We start from the raw sequence: 22,751 nt of genomic DNA, 5'->3' as shown, positions 1-22,751 counted from the left end.
ATCTCAATTTTATTGCATAGTGCTACCAGACACTGCAGTTACAATCAAACGTTTCGGGTCCACCTGTCCCTTCCTCACTGGGACAAGTGGTCCCAAAACATTTGATTGTAACTGCAGTGTCTGGTAGCACTATGGAATAAAATTGGGATCACCCCCGTTGCAGCATATCAAGGTATTGGTGTTTCTTTTATATTGGACTAATTACTTGCGTATGGCTTGGCCAGTGCCATTGCCTTTCACCCCATAAACTGAACTCTTTTGTCCTATGATGTATACCAACAACTAGCAACTGAAACAATCAAAAAACATTGATCGAGATGGGGCACATTTACTTAGTTCGAGTGGAGGAATAGAATAAAAAAAACTTGGAATTTCAAATGATTTTTTGGCTACTTCGACCTTCGACTACGACTTTGACCTCGAATTGAACGATTCTAACTAAAAATCGTTCGACCATTCGATAGTCGAAGTACTGTCTTTATAAAAAACTTCGACCCCCTACCCATAGGCTTTCTAATATTTTTTTGGTCGTAGAAAAATCGTTCGATCGATGGATTAAAATCCTTTTAATCGTTCAATCGGATGATTTTTCGTTCGATCAAACTAATTTCGGTAAATCCTTCGACTTCGATATTCAAAGTCGAAGGATTTACCTTCGACAGTCGAATATCGAGGGTTAATTAACCCTCGATATTCGACCCTATGTAAATCTGCCCCAATATGTTAACTTAAAAACTTTAGGCCTTGTTTACCACTTGAGCTGTATTTGTCTTGAAACCCTTGTGCCATATGCCTTAAGGGGGTTGTTCACCTTCCAATCACTTTTGCAGTTCAGTTGTTTTCAGATTGTTTTCCAGAAATAGATTTTTCTTTCCATTGCTTTCCATTTTTTATTTTTACAGTTTTTTCAAAATCTAACTTTAAAGTTGAATGTCTCTGGTGTCTCAGTCTAGCAGCTCAGTAATTCAGGTGCAGTCTCTAAACTGTTACAATTTTGCAACATTTAGTTGATACATTTCTCAGCAGCATCTCTGCAATATTAGCAACTCTTGTATCACTTCTAACAGCTGCCTTTTAATGAAACACAGGGATTTTGCTCAGCAGGGACAACATAAGAAATGTATCAACTAAATGTATCAAATTAGAAGGCTTTAGAGGGTCGAGGACCAACCCTCCCAGAGCAGCTTTAGAAAGGTGAAAAATTAGACGTTCACTTCAATATTCGAAGAATGGTCACACAGAAAATAGAAAGTATAGTGGTGAACTATCTGAAACAAACTGAACTAAAAAAGTGTTGGAAGGTGAACAACCCCTTTAAAATAAGCCAGTATACCAAATCCCTGATCCTTTTTACCTTTCTGATGTTCACTTAAACTAGATTTAAACTTTTGATTTCTTATTAGATCCAAATGAGGGACCTGTTGTGCTGCTTCCACCAGAATCTCAAAAACAACTTGTGCAGCTTTTATATTTCTTACCTTATATATCATCTGATTTACTTACTTGTTTAAGTAAGTGTTGCATCACAGAAAGACTTTCACCGAATCTTGGTTCCACGCTCATTGGAATATTGCATGCAAGGTAAGTTAGGACAGCCTTTGTTGGGTTTTTTTTCCATGCAACCAAAAAAATGACTTCCATTGTTGCCTTACTTATCCTGCTTATCATGTGAGTGATTACTTTGCTGTTTATAAAAATTAGGGTTTTAGACTCCAGCTTCAGCAAATTGCAAATGTCCTTTGGTTTAACTATTCTAGTCCAGCTACATAGAGGTAAGCAATAAAAAGTAAAAATAATGGATTTATTATTTATTGCAGGTCCTCCTTTGCAAGTTGGTCGTGCTTGGGACAAGACTGTACAATGAGCAATCAGGACTATTTTAGTTTTGTGTTCTCTTCTCTCATTGGTAATGTATATGTTTTGCATGCTGTCTGGGGAATGTAATAAAAGTGGGTAAAGGAAAAACTATTTGGAATTCTAACAAATTTTGCTTTGCACAGATTTAAAATAGCTTTTGCGAACACAGAAACTGATTAGCGACCACTTCCGACAGTGGAAGACCGTTTGCGAATTTTACAGTTTGCACCAATGTGCAGTCAATGTAAAAAACTTCTTAATGAAAAAGTTATGTTTGCTCCAAAAGCTTATGGCACCTTCAAGGACTTAAGAGTGCGCAATTCGCAATGCACAATTACAATTCGCAATGCAATAACAGTTTAAGGAACAATATTACATTGCGAGATGTGGCTTTTTTTATACTTATTTGTGCGAATTGTTTTGCTCTTTGCGACTTTAATTACATTCCCTCGTAAGTGTCATATTTGTTTTGAATGAACACTGTCATCTATTATATGTCAAGTTGTAGCAGAGGTTACTATTGAATTTCAATATATATATATATATATATATATATATATATATATATATATATATATATATATATATATATATATATATATATATATATATATATATATATATATATATATATATATATATATATATAGAGAGAGAGAGAGACATATAACTAGATAGGTGCACTCAGATAGCCATGTTGATGCCTAGGTGCTGGACAAAAATTCATATCTATACAACAAAAAAACTTCCGCACACATAGGTGACGGCTTGAGTTTGTAAGCCGAAACGTTGAAATAAATCTACCAGCTTTTTTTCACTTATCAAGACCTATGTGTGCGGAAGTCTTTTTGTTGTATGTATGTATGTATATATATATATTGTGTGTATGTGTGTGTATATATATATATATATATATATATATATATATATATATATATATATATATATATATATATATATATATATATATATATATATATAATATATACATACATACATACAGTGGTGTGAAAAACTATTTGCCCTCTTCCTGATTTCTTATTCTTTTGCATGTTTGTCACACAAAATGTTTCTGATCATCAAACACATTTAACTATTAGTCAAAGATAACACAAGTAAACACAAAATGCAGTTTTTAAATGAGTGTTTTAAATGGGTTTTTATTATTTAGGGAGAAAAGAAATCCAAACCTGTGTGAAAAAGTAATTGCCCCCTGAACCTAATAACTGGTTGGGCCACCCTTAGCAGCAATAACTGCAATCAAGCGTTTGCGATAACTTGCAACGAGTCTTATACAGCGCTCTGGAGGAATTTTGGCCCACTCATCTTTGCAGAATTGTTGTAATTCAGCTTTATTTGAGGGTTTTCTAGCATGAACCGCCTTTTTAAGGTTATGCCAGGTGGATTTGCTGGTGTGTTTTGGGTCATTGTCCTGCTGCAGCACCCAAGATCGCTTCAGCTTGAGTTGACGAACAGATGGCCGGACATTCTCCTTCAGGATTTTTTGGTAGACAGTAGAATTCATGTTTCCATCTATCACAGCAAGTCTTCCAGGTCCTGAAGCAGCAAAACAACCCCAGACCATCACACTACCACCACCATATTTTACTGTTGGTATGATGTTCTTTTTCTGAAATGCTGTGTTACTTTTACGCCAGATGTAACGGGACGCGCACCTTCCAAAAACTTCCACTTTTGTCTCGTCGGTCCACAAGGTATTTTCCCAAAAGTCTTGGCAATCATTGAGATGTTTTTTAGCAAAATTGAGACGAGCCTTAATGTTCTTTTTGCTTAAAAGTGGTTTGCGCCTTGGAAATCTGCCATGCAGGCCGTTTTTGCCCAGTCTCTTACTTATGGTGAGTCGTGAACACTGACCTTAATTGAGGGAAGTGAGGCCTGCAGTTCTTTAGATGTTGTCCTGGGGTCTTTTGTGGCCTCTCGGATGAGTTGTCTCTGCGCTCTTGGGTAATTTTGGTCGGCCGGCCACTCCTGGGAAGGTTCACCACTGTTCCATGTTTTTGCCATTTGTGGATAATGGCTCTCACTGTGGTTTGCTTGAGTCCCAAAGCTTTAGAAATGGCTTTATAACCTTTGAAATTGAACTCAGGTGTGATAAACTACAGTTAAGTTATTTTTTAACAAGGGGGGCAATCACTTTTTCACACAGGCCCATGTAGATTTGGAGTTTTTTTTCTCCCTTAATAACGTAAACCTTCATTTAAAAACTGCATTTTGTGTTCAATTATGTTATCTTTGACTAATAGTTAACGGTTTTTGATGAGCAGAAACATTTAAGTGTGACAAACATGCAAAAGAATAAGAAATCAGGAAGGGGGCAAATAGTATTTCACACCACTGTATATAGATATATATAGATATAGATATATATATAGATATATATGGGCACATTTACCTAGGGTCGAATATCGAGGGTCAATTAACCCTCGATATTCGTGCGCTATTCCTACGATCGAAGGAATAATTGTTCGATCAAACGATTAAATCCTCGAATCGAAGGATTTTAATCCATTGATCGAAGGATATTCCTTTGATCACGAAATTGTTAGGAAGCCTATGGGGACCTTCCCCGTAGGCTAACATTGGCATCGGTAGGTTTTAGGTGGCGAACTAGGGGGTCGAAGAAATTTTTAAAGAGACAGTACTTCGACTATCGAATGGTCGAACGATTTTTAGTTCGAATGGTTCAATTCGAAGGTCGTAGTCGAAGTAGCCATATTCGACCATTCAAAATTCGAACTATTTTTCCTCTATTCCTTCACTCGAAAAGGTAAATGGGGGGGGGGGTGTTTATGTATTTATGTATGTATACATATGTGTCTATGTTATAGTGTGTGTGTGTATACCAATACAATAACATGTTCCTCCACTGGGATCTCAGTGCAAATATATGGCATGCTATTGCACTGCCATTTATCCCTTCTCCTATCCACAGTTAGACCTCTGCTTGCTGGGAGAAGCTTCCGTGCTTTCCCAGGGATTACCTAAACATGCTGGAGAGTGCACAGCGGAACCCAACATAACTGTCAGAGCATTTGTTTTTGGTGCATTAACGTCATTGTGACAGTCTTTCACCCTGTCCATAAGACTCAAGTGGACTAATACTCAAAAATAAATAAATAAAAATACAGAGGCCAATATGATTAATACTCAAATTACCAAACGCAAACTGACATACCCCATGCAACTCCCCCAGTCATTCCTGAGTTTAATTTCAAGCATCCATTCTTAGAGATGACTGCATCCACTGCAAAACTTTGAGCAGCTGCAACAAAGAATCGTCAGCCTAATACCACCTCTTCACCTAAACCTTACCCCGTTGTAAAGGAAAATTCCACTAATTATTGTAGTCAGTAAGCAGAAAACATTGAGCAACCTGTCCAACACATAAATTGGAAAAACTGCAGTGTTAATAACAATGATTTTATGCCCTTTGACTGTTCTACTGCTACAATGATTTATTTGTATTGTTTATTTTAGGATTTTCAGCAGAGAGGTTGTCATGGATGCAAGGCACAAAACACACTACTCATGTCAGCAAAACACAGGTTTCACCATTGTGCCTATATCTGACTGATCAGCAACAGTTTGCTCACCACTGGATGATTACAAAGGTAATGTTTTGTTATTTAACATATTTGTTTTCTGTTATTAATGCTATAATTTGCATTTAAAGTGAATTTGATTACATTGATAGTGTTAGTATTGATTAATCACTGTATAGTATATGACAAATTAACTCCATTTTAGCATCTCACAATTGTTTACACATTGAGCATGCTTCGATATATCTCTGTGGCACATTGATCACTAAATATCAACAACATTTTTTGTTTTCTATGACACATTGTGTGCACAGTTTGCAATAACTGTTCGTCATAACATACTGCAGTCTATTCTTAGCACAGCCTATTAATAGCCTATTTTGTAGGAATAGATTACAGTGTTAATCCTCTGCTGCTGTAATAGCTTCTACTTTTCCTAGCCACACATTGCATGCATGCAGCAATAGGTTAACCTCCCTCCTTGACAGGATTTCCCACAAACAAGTTAAAAGAGCCAGACCCTCCCCTACTCATTTGTTTTTTTGTCCTGTTGGAGGTTGATGGATGGATTAAATTCCGTTGGGGCACTGCTGTAGTCTCGGCAAGAGGGACTCTTTCCTTCCTCCTCTAATGCTGGCGGTCTTGATGCTCCCCTTTGATGGGGTTAGCATAGTGGTGGGTTGCGAAAAAGCAGCCACTTGGGCCAAGCTATTAGCTCAGACTGGATTGGGTTTTGGTAGGTGATGTTACGGAGTTCAGGTGCAGGTATTCAGAGTCACCTCTTTGTGTTTTCCAAGATGTCAGAGACAGTGTGTCTGCATTCTGTGCAGCAAGTTCAGTGTGGGGCCCCCAGGAGATATGACGGTGGTAGGATCTGCTCAGCCATCCTGAATGTAAGTGAATTGCCATTTGCTCCTTTGGCCATATGAGGTAATGTCAGGAACAGGAAGCAGAGATAGCAAACAGCAGATAGTCATTAGCAACAGTACTAAGCCTGTCCAGAAAAGGGTCAGGTACCATATTAAAATCATCTGCCCACACAGTTGGGAAGTTACTCAATGTAGCATCTTTGATTAAACATTTGCATATCAATGGAACTTGTGGGAGCATGCGCAGTAGAAGCCAATTCAGGACATAGATTGAACTGCACATGCTCTTTCAAGATCTGTGTTGCCGCTCTAACAGAAAGAGACCAGAAGACATGGCAAGATGACCCCCTTGAACTCCACCTCGCAGCTCTACAGATTGTGCAGGTCAGCAGACAGGCAGACTTCTAAAAAGAATAGAGGCTGCGGGGTGGGGGGCAGTGGAGGGGGATGGAGGGAGGTGTAGGGTTTAGTTCTCCTTGAAGGGCCTTGCCCGTTGGCCTACTAAGTGAGTTTCCAAAATCTTAACTAGGTGTCCCCCTGACTTCCTTAACTGGCCTAAATTTACCAATCTTTTAATCCTGTCATTGAGCTCCTTTATATTCCATGACATTAGCACATATTTCTGTTGTAACATCATAGGAAATCAAAAATATGTAAAACCTTATAGGGTGAGCCCCCGGGGCGGAGACACCACCTCTGCGGTTCACTTTTTGATAATGGTCTAGCTACCCATTCTGTAAGAGGTCAAAGAACAACCTTTCCCCCTCTATGACAGGGAAACGCATGACATAGGAGAGACCCAGTTCACGTGGTTTCCTCTTGATGCCTATATAGAGACTTCCCTTATTTTGCATAGCTATTGAATGGTCTGGGTTAAAGGGAGATTTTTTGACCTGAATAATTTAACTCCCATTTATTCCTGGCTGTGCACAGTGCTGCATCCTGGTCTCTCTAATTTAGGAGCTTAATCAGGATAGACATGAGTGGTGGTTCCTGCCTTGTGGGGACAGGGTGAGCCCACTCTATAACAAATTTGAAAGAGAAAGCGTGGAGCCATTACTTCAGGAAGGTTTCTGGTGTATTACCACTTTTTTTCTAAATCTTGACAGCTCTCATTTTAAAACCTCCCTTCCAAATATTTAGCCAGAACCTCCTTTCTTCTAATCAGAATGGGTGCCCACCTTCCAGCTGTAAGAACCTACTAGTAAATAAAGCATTAGATAAGTGCCTCTTGAACAACCCCAACTTGACCAGTCTTTTCTCATAGCTATGATTTTCCATACCTTTTACCAGCTTATTTGCCCAATAAACAATAACATGTATGTGCTGGAGACCAAAACTGTATGACATATTCTAGATAATGCCCTCCTCCCTCGACACTATGCCCCTTTTAATACAACATAAGACCTTGTTTGACCTTGCAGCTGCTGACTGCCATTCTACTGCCAAGTTTATTGGCTGTAGCATGGCAGTCACAGCCAAGTTTATTATCTACAAAGGCCCATGGTCGTCTTCCATTATGGATTTGCCTAGTCCCATTAACAATCACTCCCTGTACCCGATCCTGTAGACCGTTTCTTATCCATGTGCAAACATCTTCATTAAGCCCAAGCACTTTGGCAAAATCAAAATAGATCACATCCACTGGGGCAACAAAAACCATGAATTTCAGAAAAGCTAATTTTAGTGCCTTGAGGGCTGCCCTTCAGAGCGTTGATTGGGGCATTAAGTTTTCAGAACAGAAATGGATGTCATTTAAAATTATATTAAATCATTCTTGTTCTCAATTTATTCTCTTAAGGAATAAATGTAAAAGCTTTAAGAATCACCCTATGTGGCTTAATATAGAAGTAAAGCATTTAATAGGAAAGACGAGAGAGGCATTTAAAAACAAGTCTGTTGGGACAGAAGCTGCATTTAATGAATATAAACACTAAAATAAATGTTGTAAATCGGCAATCCGGAAGCCAAAGAAAGAAAAATGAATAGTGCATTGCGGCAGAGGCTAACCCCAAAAAGTTTTTAAAATATATTAATAGTAAAAAGATGCGGGTTAAGAGTGTTGCTTCTTTAAATAATGGTACCAGTGAGGTTGTAACAGATACCGAAAGAGGCAAACGTGCTAAATCAGTTATTTTCTTCAGTGTATACAATAGAGGAGTCTTTGTTCCCAGGCTCACTTCATAGCTGCACTGATGGCTCAGCTCAATCTAGTCAGTGGCTGACTCAGGATATGATCCATAAATCTTTAATAAAAATTAATGTAAACAAGGCTCCAGGGCCTGATGGCATACACCCCTGGGTTCTAAGAGAGCTTAGTTCAGTTTTAGACCAGATCTGGTGTGGTACCTATGGATTGGATAACTGATATTATTCCAATATTTAAAAAGGGATTACGATCTCAGCCTGGTAATTATAGGCCAGTAAATTTGGCATCTGTGGTGGGCAAATTATTTGAAGGCTTGTTAAGGGATCACATTCAAAATTTTGTCCTAGTGAATGACATTATGAACAGCAATCAGCATGGCTTTATGAAGGATAGGTCATGTCAGACAAATTTGCCACTCATACCCTTGATGGTACTGCACTAGGCAAATCCATTAAGGAAAAGGACCTTGGAGTCCTTGTAGATGATGCATTCACTCTTCAAACCCCATTGGCATGGTCTCCATTTTATACTCAGCCCTTAATAATATATTTAATTCTAGGGAACATGTATATGTTCGGGCATGGGAAAAAAATCTTAATCTAGTTCCATTAATATTATATGGTTAGGGGCCTCATACAAGGTATTATTTAGATGGTATCTGACACCTGAAAGAATAGGCTAATCCCAACTGCTTTAGAGGCTGCTCGCAAATTGGTTCTATGTATCACATCTGGTAGACATGCCCCAAGTGGTTCGATTTTGGGTTAGAGTACACAGTTATTTTCTCTGTCTTCCAAATTAATGTCAAAAGGGGGTCCCCTGGTAGCCTTATTGAATGGTAAATGTACAGGTTTTACAAAAATACAACATAAACTCCTTACTACAATTTTTTGACAGCAAGACAAACCATAGCCAAGGTGTGGATATCTCATTCTATTCCTTTCCCAGCCTTTGAGCATAAAATTGATTGGATCATGATAAATGAAAAACTTGCCAGCTTTTTAAAGGACAAGGAAAGTCAAGGAAACATGAACTTACTGCACCACAAAGCTTAATCAAACACATGATTTATGCTTTCAAAGTTGGCCACAGGGGGCTGTCATCTTGTAACTTTGTTAAACATCTTTCAAGACAAGACTGTGCACATGCTCAGTGTGTTCTGGGCTGCTTAGGGATCGTCGTAAAGTATCAAAACAGCACAAGTCAAATAATATCTGCCAGAAGCAGATACTGCAAGACTGATTAATAATCAGAATATAAAGACTGCACTGGGTCCTGTGTTGTCATGTAATCTAATGTGGATGTTCTAGTTTTTTGTATTGTTTAAAGGACATGTAAACCCCCATAAAAATGTAATCAGTGAACGGCCTCTTTGAAATCTTTAGATAACCGCCACTCTGGTTGTTAAAAGGTTAACAGTAAGGATGTATGATCCCGCTCACTCATGCATAATCCTGCTCACTCATGCATAATCCCGCTCACTCATGCATAATCCCGCTCACTCATGGAGAATCCAATCTCAAATGTACCCCAATGTGTATGTAAAACATTTGCCTTTCAGAGTATAGAGTGGGGCCTTATGTTTTCTGCTAAAAACATTCTATACTCTGAAGGGCAAATGTTTTACATACATACACATTGGGGTACATTTGAGAAAGTAGAAGAAGGTCCTTTTTTACACAAAACAGAACAAAGGTAAGGAGGCTAGACCTTTAAATTAGAGAGAAATTTTCACAAAAAGCAATCCAAATGGTTCATGATGGAGACTGTGGAATGCTGTCAGATAATTTTTGATTACAGATTCCTTTTTGCACAGGCAATATACCCAGGACTACAGTTTTTTATGTACATGGAAATATATGTTTGTGTGTATATGAATACATTTACAGAATCAGCTGGCAAAGAATTAGTGTTTTCCCCCTGATGTGGGTCATTGATACTAGGGTTGAATGTGATGTCTAATGATCTTATCTTTAAACCAGATTTAGTATGTTACCTGTAATGTTGAATTGTTTATTTATTTGGACATTATACAGTAAAACCCCCATTTTATAGCCCCTGCTTTTAAGTTTTCCCTCATCTTACATTGTTGTTTTGTGGTCCCATCTATATATTATGCAGAATACATTTCCCTGATTTTACATTTTCCTGGATTTTTACACCATTTTTTTTCTGGTCCCCTGAAAAACGTAAAATAGGGATTCTACTGTAGTTTATATTCTAATTCATGTTTTTATTATTTGTGTTTTAACAGGCAGTTTGTTCCAGTTTGTCATCTGTGAGTGCAAGGAGTCAATGCTTTGAAATCCTTCAAAATGCAGTCATAAAGCACCTGGTAAGATTTTTTGCTGTGCTACATCTTGTACTATACCCATAGTATTTATGGAAATAAAATCACATTATGGAAATAAAATCACACGAAGTAATACAATACATAGTAAGTAAAGTTGAAAAAAAAGACCCACTTTCATCAACCTTTTAAGACTATATATATATATATATATATATATATATATATATATATATATATATATATATATATATATATATATATATATATATATATATATATATATGTGTATATATATATATAATAAAAAATTAAATTCAACTTTGCGCAGATGCAACCAGTGGATTCGCAAAACATAATGGGGATTCTGCCCCAAAAAAATTAAGAATAAAAACAGTATGCGCTTCCTATATTAAATAAACTCCCACCAACAAAGTACTTTTCCTCACAACAGTTCGACTTTTGAAAAAAACAGTTCCGTAAAGATCTTTAAATACAGGCAGATGGAAGACAGGTACGTGATGATATATATATATATATATATATATATATATATATATATATATATATATATATATATATATATATTTCTGCCTAACTGCTAGTTGATCCAGAGGAAGGCAAAAAAAAACCCTATTTGAAGCCTCTCTGATTCCAAGATGGCAATCTGACCAGTCCCTGGATCAACTTGTAATATGAGCTTTCTTCCATTACCTTGTATTCCCTCCCTTGCTTAGAGCCATCCAACCCCTTCTTAAAACTATGCAATGTCAATACTACTGACTCAGGGAGAGAACTCCACACACACACAGCTCTCACTGTAAAAAAAAAAAAAAAACCCCTTTTTCCGGAACCTCCTTCTAATCGGAATGGGTTACCATGTGTTGGCTGGAAGGACCTACTGGTAAATAAACCATTTATTAAAAGATCCCCTTATATATTTATACATAGGTATCATATCACCCCTTAAGCGTTTCTTCTCCTGTATGAACAACTTGACCAGTCTTTCCTCTTAGCTAAGATTTTCCTTAATTTTTACAAGCTTAGTTGCCCTTCTCTGCACCCCTCTAATTCAATAATATCCTGTTTGCGCTCTGCAGCCCAAAACTGTACCTTATCCATACTGTTAAAGCCCTAAAATGTAGCAGGTATATGAGTACAAGGATAATACTGGTAACTTCATCTTGGTTGACCCTAACATTATGCAACAGAGACAGTACATCCCTATTGTGCTTTGGACTTCTTTTGGAGATGAGAAATATTTCATTCTGATTACAAAGTGAGGTTATAGATTTCAGACTGATTTATCTGTAGTATTTAGATTGTAAACCTATATTGTAGTCAACATTATTTTGGTCATATTTTATAATTTGTCCCTTCTAAATTTGACATTTTACATTACAATGTGTATATTTGACCTTAAAGATGCCTTCACAGAGTTATAAGAAAGAATTTTGTCAGGTACAAAAGTGAGTCTGGAGGTGATAAACCTCCCCTGTGCTTCCCACTGGGACATGAACACTGAGGGTGAGAACAGGAATGGGACAAGCTCAAGAAAAGCAGAAGTGCCCTGAAACCCACAAGTAGCCGTGACACGTGTCACTTAACTGCAGGTAGAAGCTGTAGTCAACTTGAAACAGTGGTCAAAAACAGGCAGTGTCAAAACAAGAAAACCACAAAGCTAAATATTAGAAGCCAGAGTAGTGACATGAAGAGAAGTCAGGAACAAGCCGTAGTCAAAATCCAGAAGATGCTTGGAAGGAATGCTCAGTGTCGGCCAAAGATGATCACCTCACACTGGAGCATATGCCTCGGTGTCTATTTAATAGTCAGCGACCAGGGTAACCAGTCGGTGTAAACCAAGAGAGCTGAAAAGCAGGTAGTAGTGTTCTGGCTATTATGTCACACATCCAGTCACTCCAGCCTTTATACATTACATTTTTGCCTAACTAACTGTATTAAAAACATTTTTTATTTTGCACAGCCGATCTATTTACCCAGTTTTTATTTTTACACTGAACAATTATTTTAAAAGGACAACTTCTTAAAAGGACAAGAACGTTTGATGTGGAGAGCCAGACTAAATCCTGACCTGAAATTCTAGGTCATTGCTTCTCTCATGATCAGCAAATATCTTTTGATATTGAGTCATAGCCTGTTGAATTGATTTAGTATTTTTTTAAAATGGAGAGACAAACTTGGACAGCTGGTACTTTAAATTTCCTTGGGACGGACATTCCTCAGAGTGTGTGGGTGAAAACCATAATTTTCAAAAAAAGGAGTTTGCTTGATATAAGAGTGAAGAGCATTATTGTAAGAAAAAATTCAGCTAGAGGTAGAAGTTTACTCCAATTGTCCTGAAGAAAAAAAACAGTGACGGTATTGTTCCAAACTCTGATTGGTCCTGTCAGTTTGTCTGTTTGATTCTGGATGAAAAGCAGTAGACAAGGCTAATTTAATATTCAAAGCTTGAAGGTGGTGAAATATTTAATGAAAACCTCAGCAGTAGATGAAGATGATGGAAAAATCAGCTTTCTCTGATCTGAGACATCGTAGTTCCATTCTGAAGTTTTAAGTTTCTTAGAAAAGAAAGTGGCAAGATGAAGAAAATCCTTGACACTGGCTCTCTGAGACAAAATAGCTCCAACAGTAGTTTCTAAAGCTTTAACCTCTTAAGGTAATGTATGGTCCTGATGTTTAAAAATTGGAGCAGACACAAACAACTTCTTTAATTGATCAAAGGCTAACTGAGCTTGAGTAGTCCATTGAAAGCGTTTGGAAAAACTGGTTAAAACTGTTATGGATGCAACAATGAGGTACCCTTTGTGAATCCTAAATATATTATAGGCTCCATGTAGGTCAAGTTTAGAGAAGATCCTGGCTTCAGAAAGATTCAGGAAGAAGTGGGTCATGGTTCTAAACAATGATTTGATTTTGATATGTAAATGTTGCAAAACCACATTCCAGAAGGCAAATATAGCAAATGGGGATTGCATTGTGGCAGTGTCTTAGACTAACGTCAAAAAGTTCAAGTATATTTATAGTAAAAACATGCGGGTTGAGGTTAACTAATGGTACCAGTATAGTTCTAACAGAAAAGGCAGATGTGCTAAATCAGTTTTTTTCTTCAATGAATACAATAGATGAGTCAGAGTTCCCAGGCTCACTTCATAGCTGCACTGTTGATTCAGCTCATTCAGTGGCTGATTCAGGATATGGTTCATAAAGCTTTAATAAAAATGAATTTGAAAAAGGCACCAGGGCCAGATGGCATACACCCCCAGGTTCTAGCTTAGAGCGAGAGCTTAGTTCAGTTTTAGACAGGCCTCTAAAAAAACCTTTTGCCCATATAGACTATATTTTGCCCCCAGGAAATGTTTCCAAGTGAGATAGCACAAGATGTAAACCATTTCTTGGTATTGTAGTTGCGAAGTGTGCTAGTGGAAAAGGTTAAAATATTATGCCATATTTCTTGGTACTGTGTACCTGAACTTTGTCTTCCGCCTTTTATGTTGTCATCAACTCCTTATTGACTGCTGATATCATATTTTTTGAACAATCAGACAATTTGCACCTAGACAGTAACCCATGGCAACCAAATGTTTATATTTTTTTTTGTTCTACCAGTAACTGGGTGAGTGAAAATCCAACTAATTAGGTTTGCTTTGGTTATGTTGGGTTAGGTACATGTCTCATGAATTCATTTAAGTGTACAAAGTACTTTTACGTAAAAGTAGGTTCTAAACATGCAATGCTTGGTGTTTGTGGCTCATCTGTCTCAATTTCAATATCTTCTACAGGGTGAATTGGTAGTCCTCCCCGACAGTACAGCTGGCTCTATCTTGTATGCCATAAATACCCTTTTTGACCAAAGTTGCATTCCTAGCGAACATCTGTATAGGTTTTTACCTTCATGCTGTTACAGCATTTTCAGCTTCTTACTCACAATTGGAAAAGATTTTGAGCATCTTCCTAAAAGGTAATGTCTTATTACAAAATACAATTTTTTTTATTGTTGTTGACGGGATGGTATAATTTTTATACTTAATTTACCACACTTTTTTTTTTTTTTACAAGATTTTACATAGTTCACATCAACCCTACACCATTGACGCTTACAATTGTTTTATTGCCCCGTATTAGTATTCCACTTTGCAATTGTTTTTTTACAGTGGTATTATTAAACTTGTCGTGATTTTATTAGATTTTGCTATGTTCATTATAAGGTATTTTTTAATTTTAGTGTCTACAATGTTTTTTTATTTTTAATCCTGTTCATGATAGTTTTGTAAGTGTAAGACACATTTAACTTGCAAGTCAAATTGAACTAATTTTATGATGATCTACTGTAACTTTGAGTCTAATGTAACACACAGGCTCTGGTTTATTTGTGTCAGGGTGATACATTGGTCCCATGTTGTTGTGCAGTTTGTAACCTGTTATTTGGAATTTTTGGCTGAAAGATGTTTGTGTAAGTCATGTTAAGAATTGTACATTCTGTTTAAAGGTCTTTGGCTCTGGTTTAGCTCTGAGCAAACCTATTGTGTGTTCTCAGGGTGACCTGTCCTGTCAATGCAGACGTCTGGGGTTAAACCTAGGCACCTCTGGAGGCAGAACAATAGCATAACTTGTAGCTCCATTTTCCCTTAATATCCACTGGGCTTCCTCCTCTCACAGGTAGTTTCTTTTGCCCTGCCACATGAGATAGGGTTCTGAAAATCCTCCCCACGTTATTAGCATAGAGTAGTATGGACATTTTTAGTTTTCATTTTCAGGGAATGCACAGGTCCATTTCCTAGGGACCAGGGCTTTGGTCCCCCTCTTTGCCAGTTTTGCCTGCCAAGTGGGGAGTACCTCTGTACTGTTGGAGCACTGTATGCATAGTGCCCAGGTAGGCGCAGGAGGCATGAAGTGGGCATCAGCAAATTTTCCCTACAAGTAACAAGTGTGTAACTTATCGCTGAAATAAAATTGCTAAATCCTATCTTCAGTACTGTTCTCCCAAAGATATGACTTTTTTTCTTTTGCCATTACCATCTTTTTTCTAATGACGTAATGAACACGGCAGAGGTGAAGTAAAAGTGCATGCACATAAATTATGCCCAACCCCTGTACAAGATCATATCTGATCCTCCTTGTCCATTCTCTGTAAGCGTGCTCACAATTAGTTTCAGATGATCATGCTCTGCCTTGTCCTCAAGAACTGCGCAGACTTGGAGGTCTTCATTCCACAATTAAATGCTGCAAAAGGCTTTATATTACAGATTTCTGCTTTTCTAACCTCTTTGTTACATATTCCTCTTTTTGTCTGTCCTGCCTCTTGATTTAGGACATAACCCTTAGGTAACTGTGCTGCCTAGGAACAATTGGTGAAGGGGATTTGCTTACTCACTGATAAATCCTTTCCTTCAGAGTCCCGTACTAACAGCTCAGGGAGTGCCATAACGTTTATGTTAATACATTTCTACTTGTTTGCGTCTGCTTCGTGAAGAAAACTAAAATAGGTTGGGATAATGTCAGGAAGAGGAAGGGCAGCCCTACAGCTTTATTCTGTAATCCTGCCTCCGAAAAGGATATGAACATTGATCCTGAGGTGCCTGTACTACGAGACTCGGAGAAAAGAACTTATCAGTGAAAAATTCCCTTTTTCTAAAGTTGGGGTGGAAGAGATGCCCAATTGGATATGGCTGATTCATTATAGTAAGCACTAAGTATAAGGGTTTTTTCATTTGACCATTCTGAACTATTGTAACATTGTATGGATAAATAAACTTTCATGCAATTGGCTTTAAAAAGAGCACTTGTGGTTAAAGACTTCTTATGCTTAAAGACTGTAGAAAATTAGTTATACGACAGGGAAGCTGTCTCTACCCAAGCATAGATGGAGGCTCACAATGAACTACCTAAATTATTCTGAAAAATGTCTTATCTAGAGGCTCAATGCAATTTCTTAGGATGCATCACCAAGAAATAAGCAGATTAGCACACACCATTGTCTCTAAATGATGGCGTTCACAGATGATGTGGACTTGTAGTCTTGGAAGATGCCACTGAGAGAGAAGGAATGGGTTAGTTTATTTGTTTACTTGTGAAAAGCACCCAAAAGAAATATTATGACATGGCTTCTACACAAGCAGAGATACTTGCAAATTTGGGAGTGACGGCTGCAGTTCATTCCCAGATGTTCCGTTCTTTGTCTTAGGTTACTTTATTCAGGAAGTATGGTGACACTAGTGTCCAAGTTCTTTGTACCCCACTTGAATCATACTTATAGAAAAAGAATGGACATTTTTTGTGTTCATGGAGACAGAAAGGTTTACTCTAGAGCAAAAGTCACCCATGTGGCTCTGGTGGGGTAGTTCCCCCAACATGCACATGAAGTGGTATATTCCCTAATTTTAGCACTTTTTTTGATTTTAAATTACAAGAGCCTTTAGAAAGTGTTATTGAATTAATATTCCCTTTTCTGACATGCAGTGATACAGCCAAGGCTAAAACCCTACCACTCCGTGATTTAGTAGAGGATGACACATTTTTTATATCTAGAGGTCAGACTGTAAATTTTGATTGCTGCAGGAAAATCCTACTTTGTTGCTAGGGATAACATCCAAGCTGTGTTATGAATAGGTAAAAATACAAAAACATTTATTAGGACATGAGAAACAAAAAACTGACACGCTTCCTGCCTGTTGGGGCACTTACTCATAGGGCTATGAGGCACAAAACATATTAGGCTTTTTTGTGTCTTGTGTTCTAATACATTTTTTTGTATTTTTAACTACTTTTTCTTCGATTGTGATTTTGTGTTAGGGTTGCCACCTTTTCTGTGGCTATGCTATGTTTTTACTTATTAATCACTGACATCAAGCATAAATTTTACCTGACAGGTGGCAAACCTAGTTATAAATAACCCAGATAGGCCACTCTCATGTGTTCATTTTGAAGTATTCAACAGCCTCATGGTGAAAACAGATTTATTTCCTATATTTAAAGAATGTGAACAAACTCCAGTGTATCATGCACTCACACCAGTGTATCAGTGCACCTTAATGTATGTGCTGCTGGAAAACACTTCCATGACTTCTGATGACAAGCTCCCAGGCTGGCCAAACTAGGCTCTATCAGTATTACATCAACTGGTAAGAAGGAAGGTTTCTTACATCACTTAAACTTGCAGTGCATCTTTGAGAAGTACTGGTGTTCATCAGAGCCCAACTCCAGTGGCTGAAGTCATGGGTATTCAATGTAATAAAATACTGTATTTTAAATTTTGTACATGAAAATACAACTGTTTTTGAAAGTCCCAGGTAACCCGAATGCTCCAATACCAATATGTATAGTTTCTATATATGTGTAGATTTCTAATTTGTAAAGGTCAAAAATGTAAAGCCGTACACTACTAAAGTTCCAAAGCATCACTTACTTTAGATTTCAAAGACAAAAAGCCCACTAACGGTAGGTTTGTCCTAGGGAACAATACATTTTAACAAATCCAAAATGGGTTTATCTTTCAACTCCAAAGAATTTCATATGAGCTTCTAGTTTACAGGATCATCTCCCACAAGTCATTATGTACCAAGATAAAACATCTTAAATATTAAAGCCAGGGGACCACTGAACAGTTTGATGCCCTATATGCATAGGTTTGTCTAAGTATGTGGCATGTAGGAGCCCCAAAACTAAATACCCCCAAGTACTCTTCTTTTTCACTCCAGCTACTGCATTTTATGTGGGTAAAGTCACAAAAAAGTAAGCTCACCATTAGAAATCAATATTTTTGGAAAATACATTCCAGATGAATCCAAAAGTGTATGGCCTGAAGGGACCCTAAAATTAAAAAAATGCTTGTGAATTTTCCCGACTCGTATTCTACGACCCTGCTTGCATATTATGTGCACATTCTTATGAATCCAAAATGGTTATTGCCTGGTAAACAATCATGGAAACCAAGAAAGCTGCAAAGCAGGAAAACATGTCAAAATATTTTTCCTATTAAGTGCAGTTATAGTTACCTTTGCAGCAAAAAATTGGAAAGTGTCTCTGAAGTCGCAAGATTTCAAATTTTAAAAAAAAAAGTTATTAAGCTTTCTTTAAAATATTGAACAGGTACCATTAAGAAACACATTTACTGGATAATGATCACCTGACGCATTTTCTGGCACTTCATCATCACTTCATCAATGCATTATATACTGACGTCTATTAAAATTATCAAAATATATCATTACCGTATATATTTACAATCAACAAGTCATGTCCTTTCTTAATATTCAACACGACAAGAAAACGAGCATTATGTCAAAAAGAATGCTCCTTCCAAATCATAGTTTAACCCTTGAGGGAGGCATGTCTTCAAAGCAAATATCCAGTATACCTCTCTTTGGTCTATAATTATATGGATATCTCCTCCCTTTACTCCTAACTTAACACTTTCTATGCCTTGAAATTTGATATGACTAAAATCTCCATTATGTTTTTGCATAATATTCCCAATAGCTGGGACTCGTTTGTTGTGGAAACTATCCTGATCAGAATTGCTAAATTCTATGGGTGTAAGGTGCTCTCTCACTCTATAAGCGACCTTAAGGTACCTGTTCGATTATCTAAGCTTGATAATAAAGTTTTATTTAATTTTAAATCTTGTGACGTCAGAGACACTTTCCTATTTTTTTTTTTTATTTTTTATTTTTTTGCTGTAATTGGAAAATGAATTGACTGGAGCGGAGACCATTGGTGGTAGTGGATGTACAAGCACAAGTATGCCTACATAGGTAAAGTATCTGGAATACTGACATGTAAGTTTCATGTATGCAGTTTTAGTTACTTGCTCAACACTAGCTATCATAAGTGTGCCTTCCCCATGTTTGTTATTAAGTCAATAATTATGTTATGTTTCCAATATTGATGGATAAATGATACAATACATGTATGGGATCCAAAAGCTCAGAATTACTGGAAGGCCATCTACCACAGATACCATATTAATCAAATAATTACATTTAAAAAAATAGTTCCTTTTTCTCTGTATTAATAATAACCGTATATAATTAACCTTTATTGGAGGCAAAACAATCCTGTGGGTTTATTTAACCCTTTCCCTGCAAGCCGTTTTGTCTGCGAACAAATACCGCCAAGCAGTTTTTAGACATTTTGTTACTCTTTCACTTTAAGAGCCTTTCCTGGGGCGGTCTTTTAGTTTACCCAGGAAAACAATATATTGTTATATTGTTTTTTTCAGGATAACCTGAACTACTGAAAATATGCAAGAATTATGGTGTAATTCTACTTCGTAAAAAAATTTAGGCTTCTAAGTGTCTCAATAAAATGGAAAAAAATCATGTTTCACAAAGAACTATCACATATATGAGAAACATAATATATTTTATGTGTGAGAACACAGCCGATTTGGAAAGGTCTGTCTCCTGAACGTAGCAATACCAAATATATATAGTTTTATGGAGATTTCTCACTTGTATAGATCAAAATCTACAAGCAGTAAACTACCAAATTTTCAGTCCCCAAATGGCATACTTCTCATTTCAAGGCCAAACATTCCACAGTAGGTTTACCCTTGAAAACTACTCATTATTAGAAGGAACAGATTCTGGAGAATCAAAAATGGTTAAATATATCTATGTACTCCAAACTACTAAAGTTGCAATTGTTTCCTAAAGTTATCATGTTTTATAGAAATTGGTGATTTTTTTTTTAAAAATGACCTCAAAGCTTCCACTCTACAGCATCATCTCCCACACACATCATTAGGTTTCAATGTAAAACATGATGTAAAATATGATTGCCAGGAGTTTGATGCCCAATATTGTATTAGGAGTCTACATTTTTACAGACTCCAACTCCAGGTACCTAAAATTGATTCTGATTCCACAGCCGTGTTGGTAAGGTTACCAGATCACTTAAGTCAAGGATATTTCTATCAGTTTAAATTCAATTACAATCTGATATCCCGCAAAGCTGGATACAGTAGCCATGTCCCTGAATATTCAACGAATCTGGGACCACACACATGTATGTGTGAATCAAGTAGGCTTCTCTTTTCACCAATGATGATATTCTTTATTATTAATCCTCTAGGGATCTGTTTGTCTATGATATTCAGACATAGGTACCATGCAACAACATGTCTACTTTGTCTATTTTACCCATTTTAAAGGGTCAGCAGTTTGAGTAATGATACCTCATCTTTGTACCACAAAGGCTATCTATCCAGTGAAACAAACTGCATCCATGAGCTCCTTCCTCAACAAAAGCTTATTTTGTTTGCTGCAGGAATGGCCTAAGTTGCAGCTTCAAGCCATACCAAAAAGTACATCTGATGTGTAGTTGCTGAAGATCAAATGATAAAGAAACAGGAAAATGTTTGGTAAATAAAAATAGGGTGCTACCACATGAGAGTGAATGCACCACTTTAGACGCTGCTGATGTTACACAATTTTCTTTAACATCTTTCTCATATTTTTTCACTCGCTACTATGTTTGACTTAGCCCTTAGGTCAAAACTAAGCGTCGCGTGTGTTTTAGTGCAGGCGACTTTTCATTATAGCGGACGGGAAGGCACGAGAGGGCAGTTCAGGGAGATTGTCGCCCAGAAGAAGAGGCGATTAGTCGCCAGGCGACTAAATCTCCCAGAGTCTGCTCATGTGGGCTGACCCAAGTATTTTGGCACCAATTTTTTTCGAAATTGGGGATTTATCTGTGGATTAGACTAGACTATCTGTCTATCTGGTAGGGATTATCCTTATCGTGGTTATTTTATTACTTTTGCTATTGAAACTATTTAAATGTCTTATACAATATAGGGCAAACATATATGAAATAGTGAAAAATGTCAATATGAATTTATTGTAACAGAAAAATATTTTGCTGTTATTCATTACTATTGCTTGGGTCAGCTATTTACAGGTATCTGCCAATGTTTAATGTATTATTATTACATAAATACAAAATTTTCATAGACTTTTACCCTATTTATCAATAGAGTTTTCAGAAAATTTCTTGTGCAGGAAAAAACGCAATAAAATAGTGAAATCAACGGGACATCTGCCCTTGACTTCTGCATGAACTTCGCAGGTCTGAGTTATAATTTAATAAATCTTGAAACATGTTAGGTTTTTTCCTACAAAGAAATTGTATTTTTTCCTTTAAAAGTCCCACCTGAAAAAAATCTGACTTAAATAAATACCTCCCTGCTTGAGCCTCGAGTTCTCAAAACAAAAATAGTCCAAACTAAAACACGTTTTAAAATATTAACAAGAGATGTATACCTTCAAGGAGCAGTTATTAGGTGTATATGTGTCTGTATATATATATATTTAAGTACACATATACAGAATGTATATATGCAGCATGTATGTGTGTATGTACATAGTGTTATTACTGCAAAAATATGAAGCAGCACAGAGGACTGTGACAGTCTGCTTAGGGTTCAGTTCTGGAGTAGGTGCTTTGAGAAAAAGGTGAGCTGTTCTTGCGGGGCTGGAAAAACACTGCGTGAAACAGTAAAGGTGGAAATAGACATACCAATTACCATTGGTTTGTTCTCAATACAAACCTGTTTTAGCTGAATCGTCAGATATACAGATAGAAACAATAGAATTCTAACTATCTGGAGATTTAGCAGTAACAGTTACCAATGTTCGGGCGCTCAAAGTTTTCAGAAGTGCCCATCCAGGAGCCGACCGATATCCAAGTCTTCTGCCAATATCGATCAGCTGGTCTCCTGCCATGCAGGCATCTATATGATCACACAAAACTATTATCTGTGCATCTATGACCACCTTTATTCGGAAAAAGGTCTGTTTTGTTGAAGAAACAGTTGCCTAGGGAGGCAATTTGTTCATAATGATGCATGATTCCTTGATAGCAAGTACTGTCTACTATTTGCTAGTAGATAAGTGCAAGCTGCTGCTGAGAGGATCTCAAATGACTGTGAATGTACCTTTTGTTTTGGATGTGTTGGTTTACTTTGCCTTAATTGCCTTCCTTTGAATCATTTAACTAATATT

General features: G+C 37.0%; 1 protein-coding gene across 3 annotated transcripts in view; it reads left to right on the top strand.

Annotated features, from left to right (window-relative positions):
* tex10.S (testis expressed 10 S homeolog) overlaps window positions 1-22,751 on the top strand; it is an 87,572-nt gene that overhangs the window by 53,444 nt on the left and 11,377 nt on the right. For 2 of the 3 annotated variants that reach the window (XM_041567212.1, NM_001094814.1), the window contains 5 exon segments: window positions 1,404-1,581; window positions 1,818-1,906; window positions 5,356-5,489; window positions 10,693-10,773; window positions 14,529-14,707. In XM_041567212.1, coding sequence (XP_041423146.1) covers window positions 1,404-1,581; window positions 1,818-1,906; window positions 5,356-5,489; window positions 10,693-10,773; window positions 14,529-14,707 — 661 coding nt within the window. 3 annotated transcript variants of the gene reach the window in all.

Source organism: Xenopus laevis, chromosome 6S (assembly GCF_017654675.1).
Source record: "Xenopus laevis strain J_2021 chromosome 6S, Xenopus_laevis_v10.1, whole genome shotgun sequence".
Lineage (NCBI taxonomy): Eukaryota > Metazoa > Chordata > Amphibia > Anura > Pipidae > Xenopus > Xenopus laevis.
The sequence above is the reverse complement of the archived record's forward strand: the minus strand, read 5'-3'. Positions and strand labels throughout refer to the sequence as shown.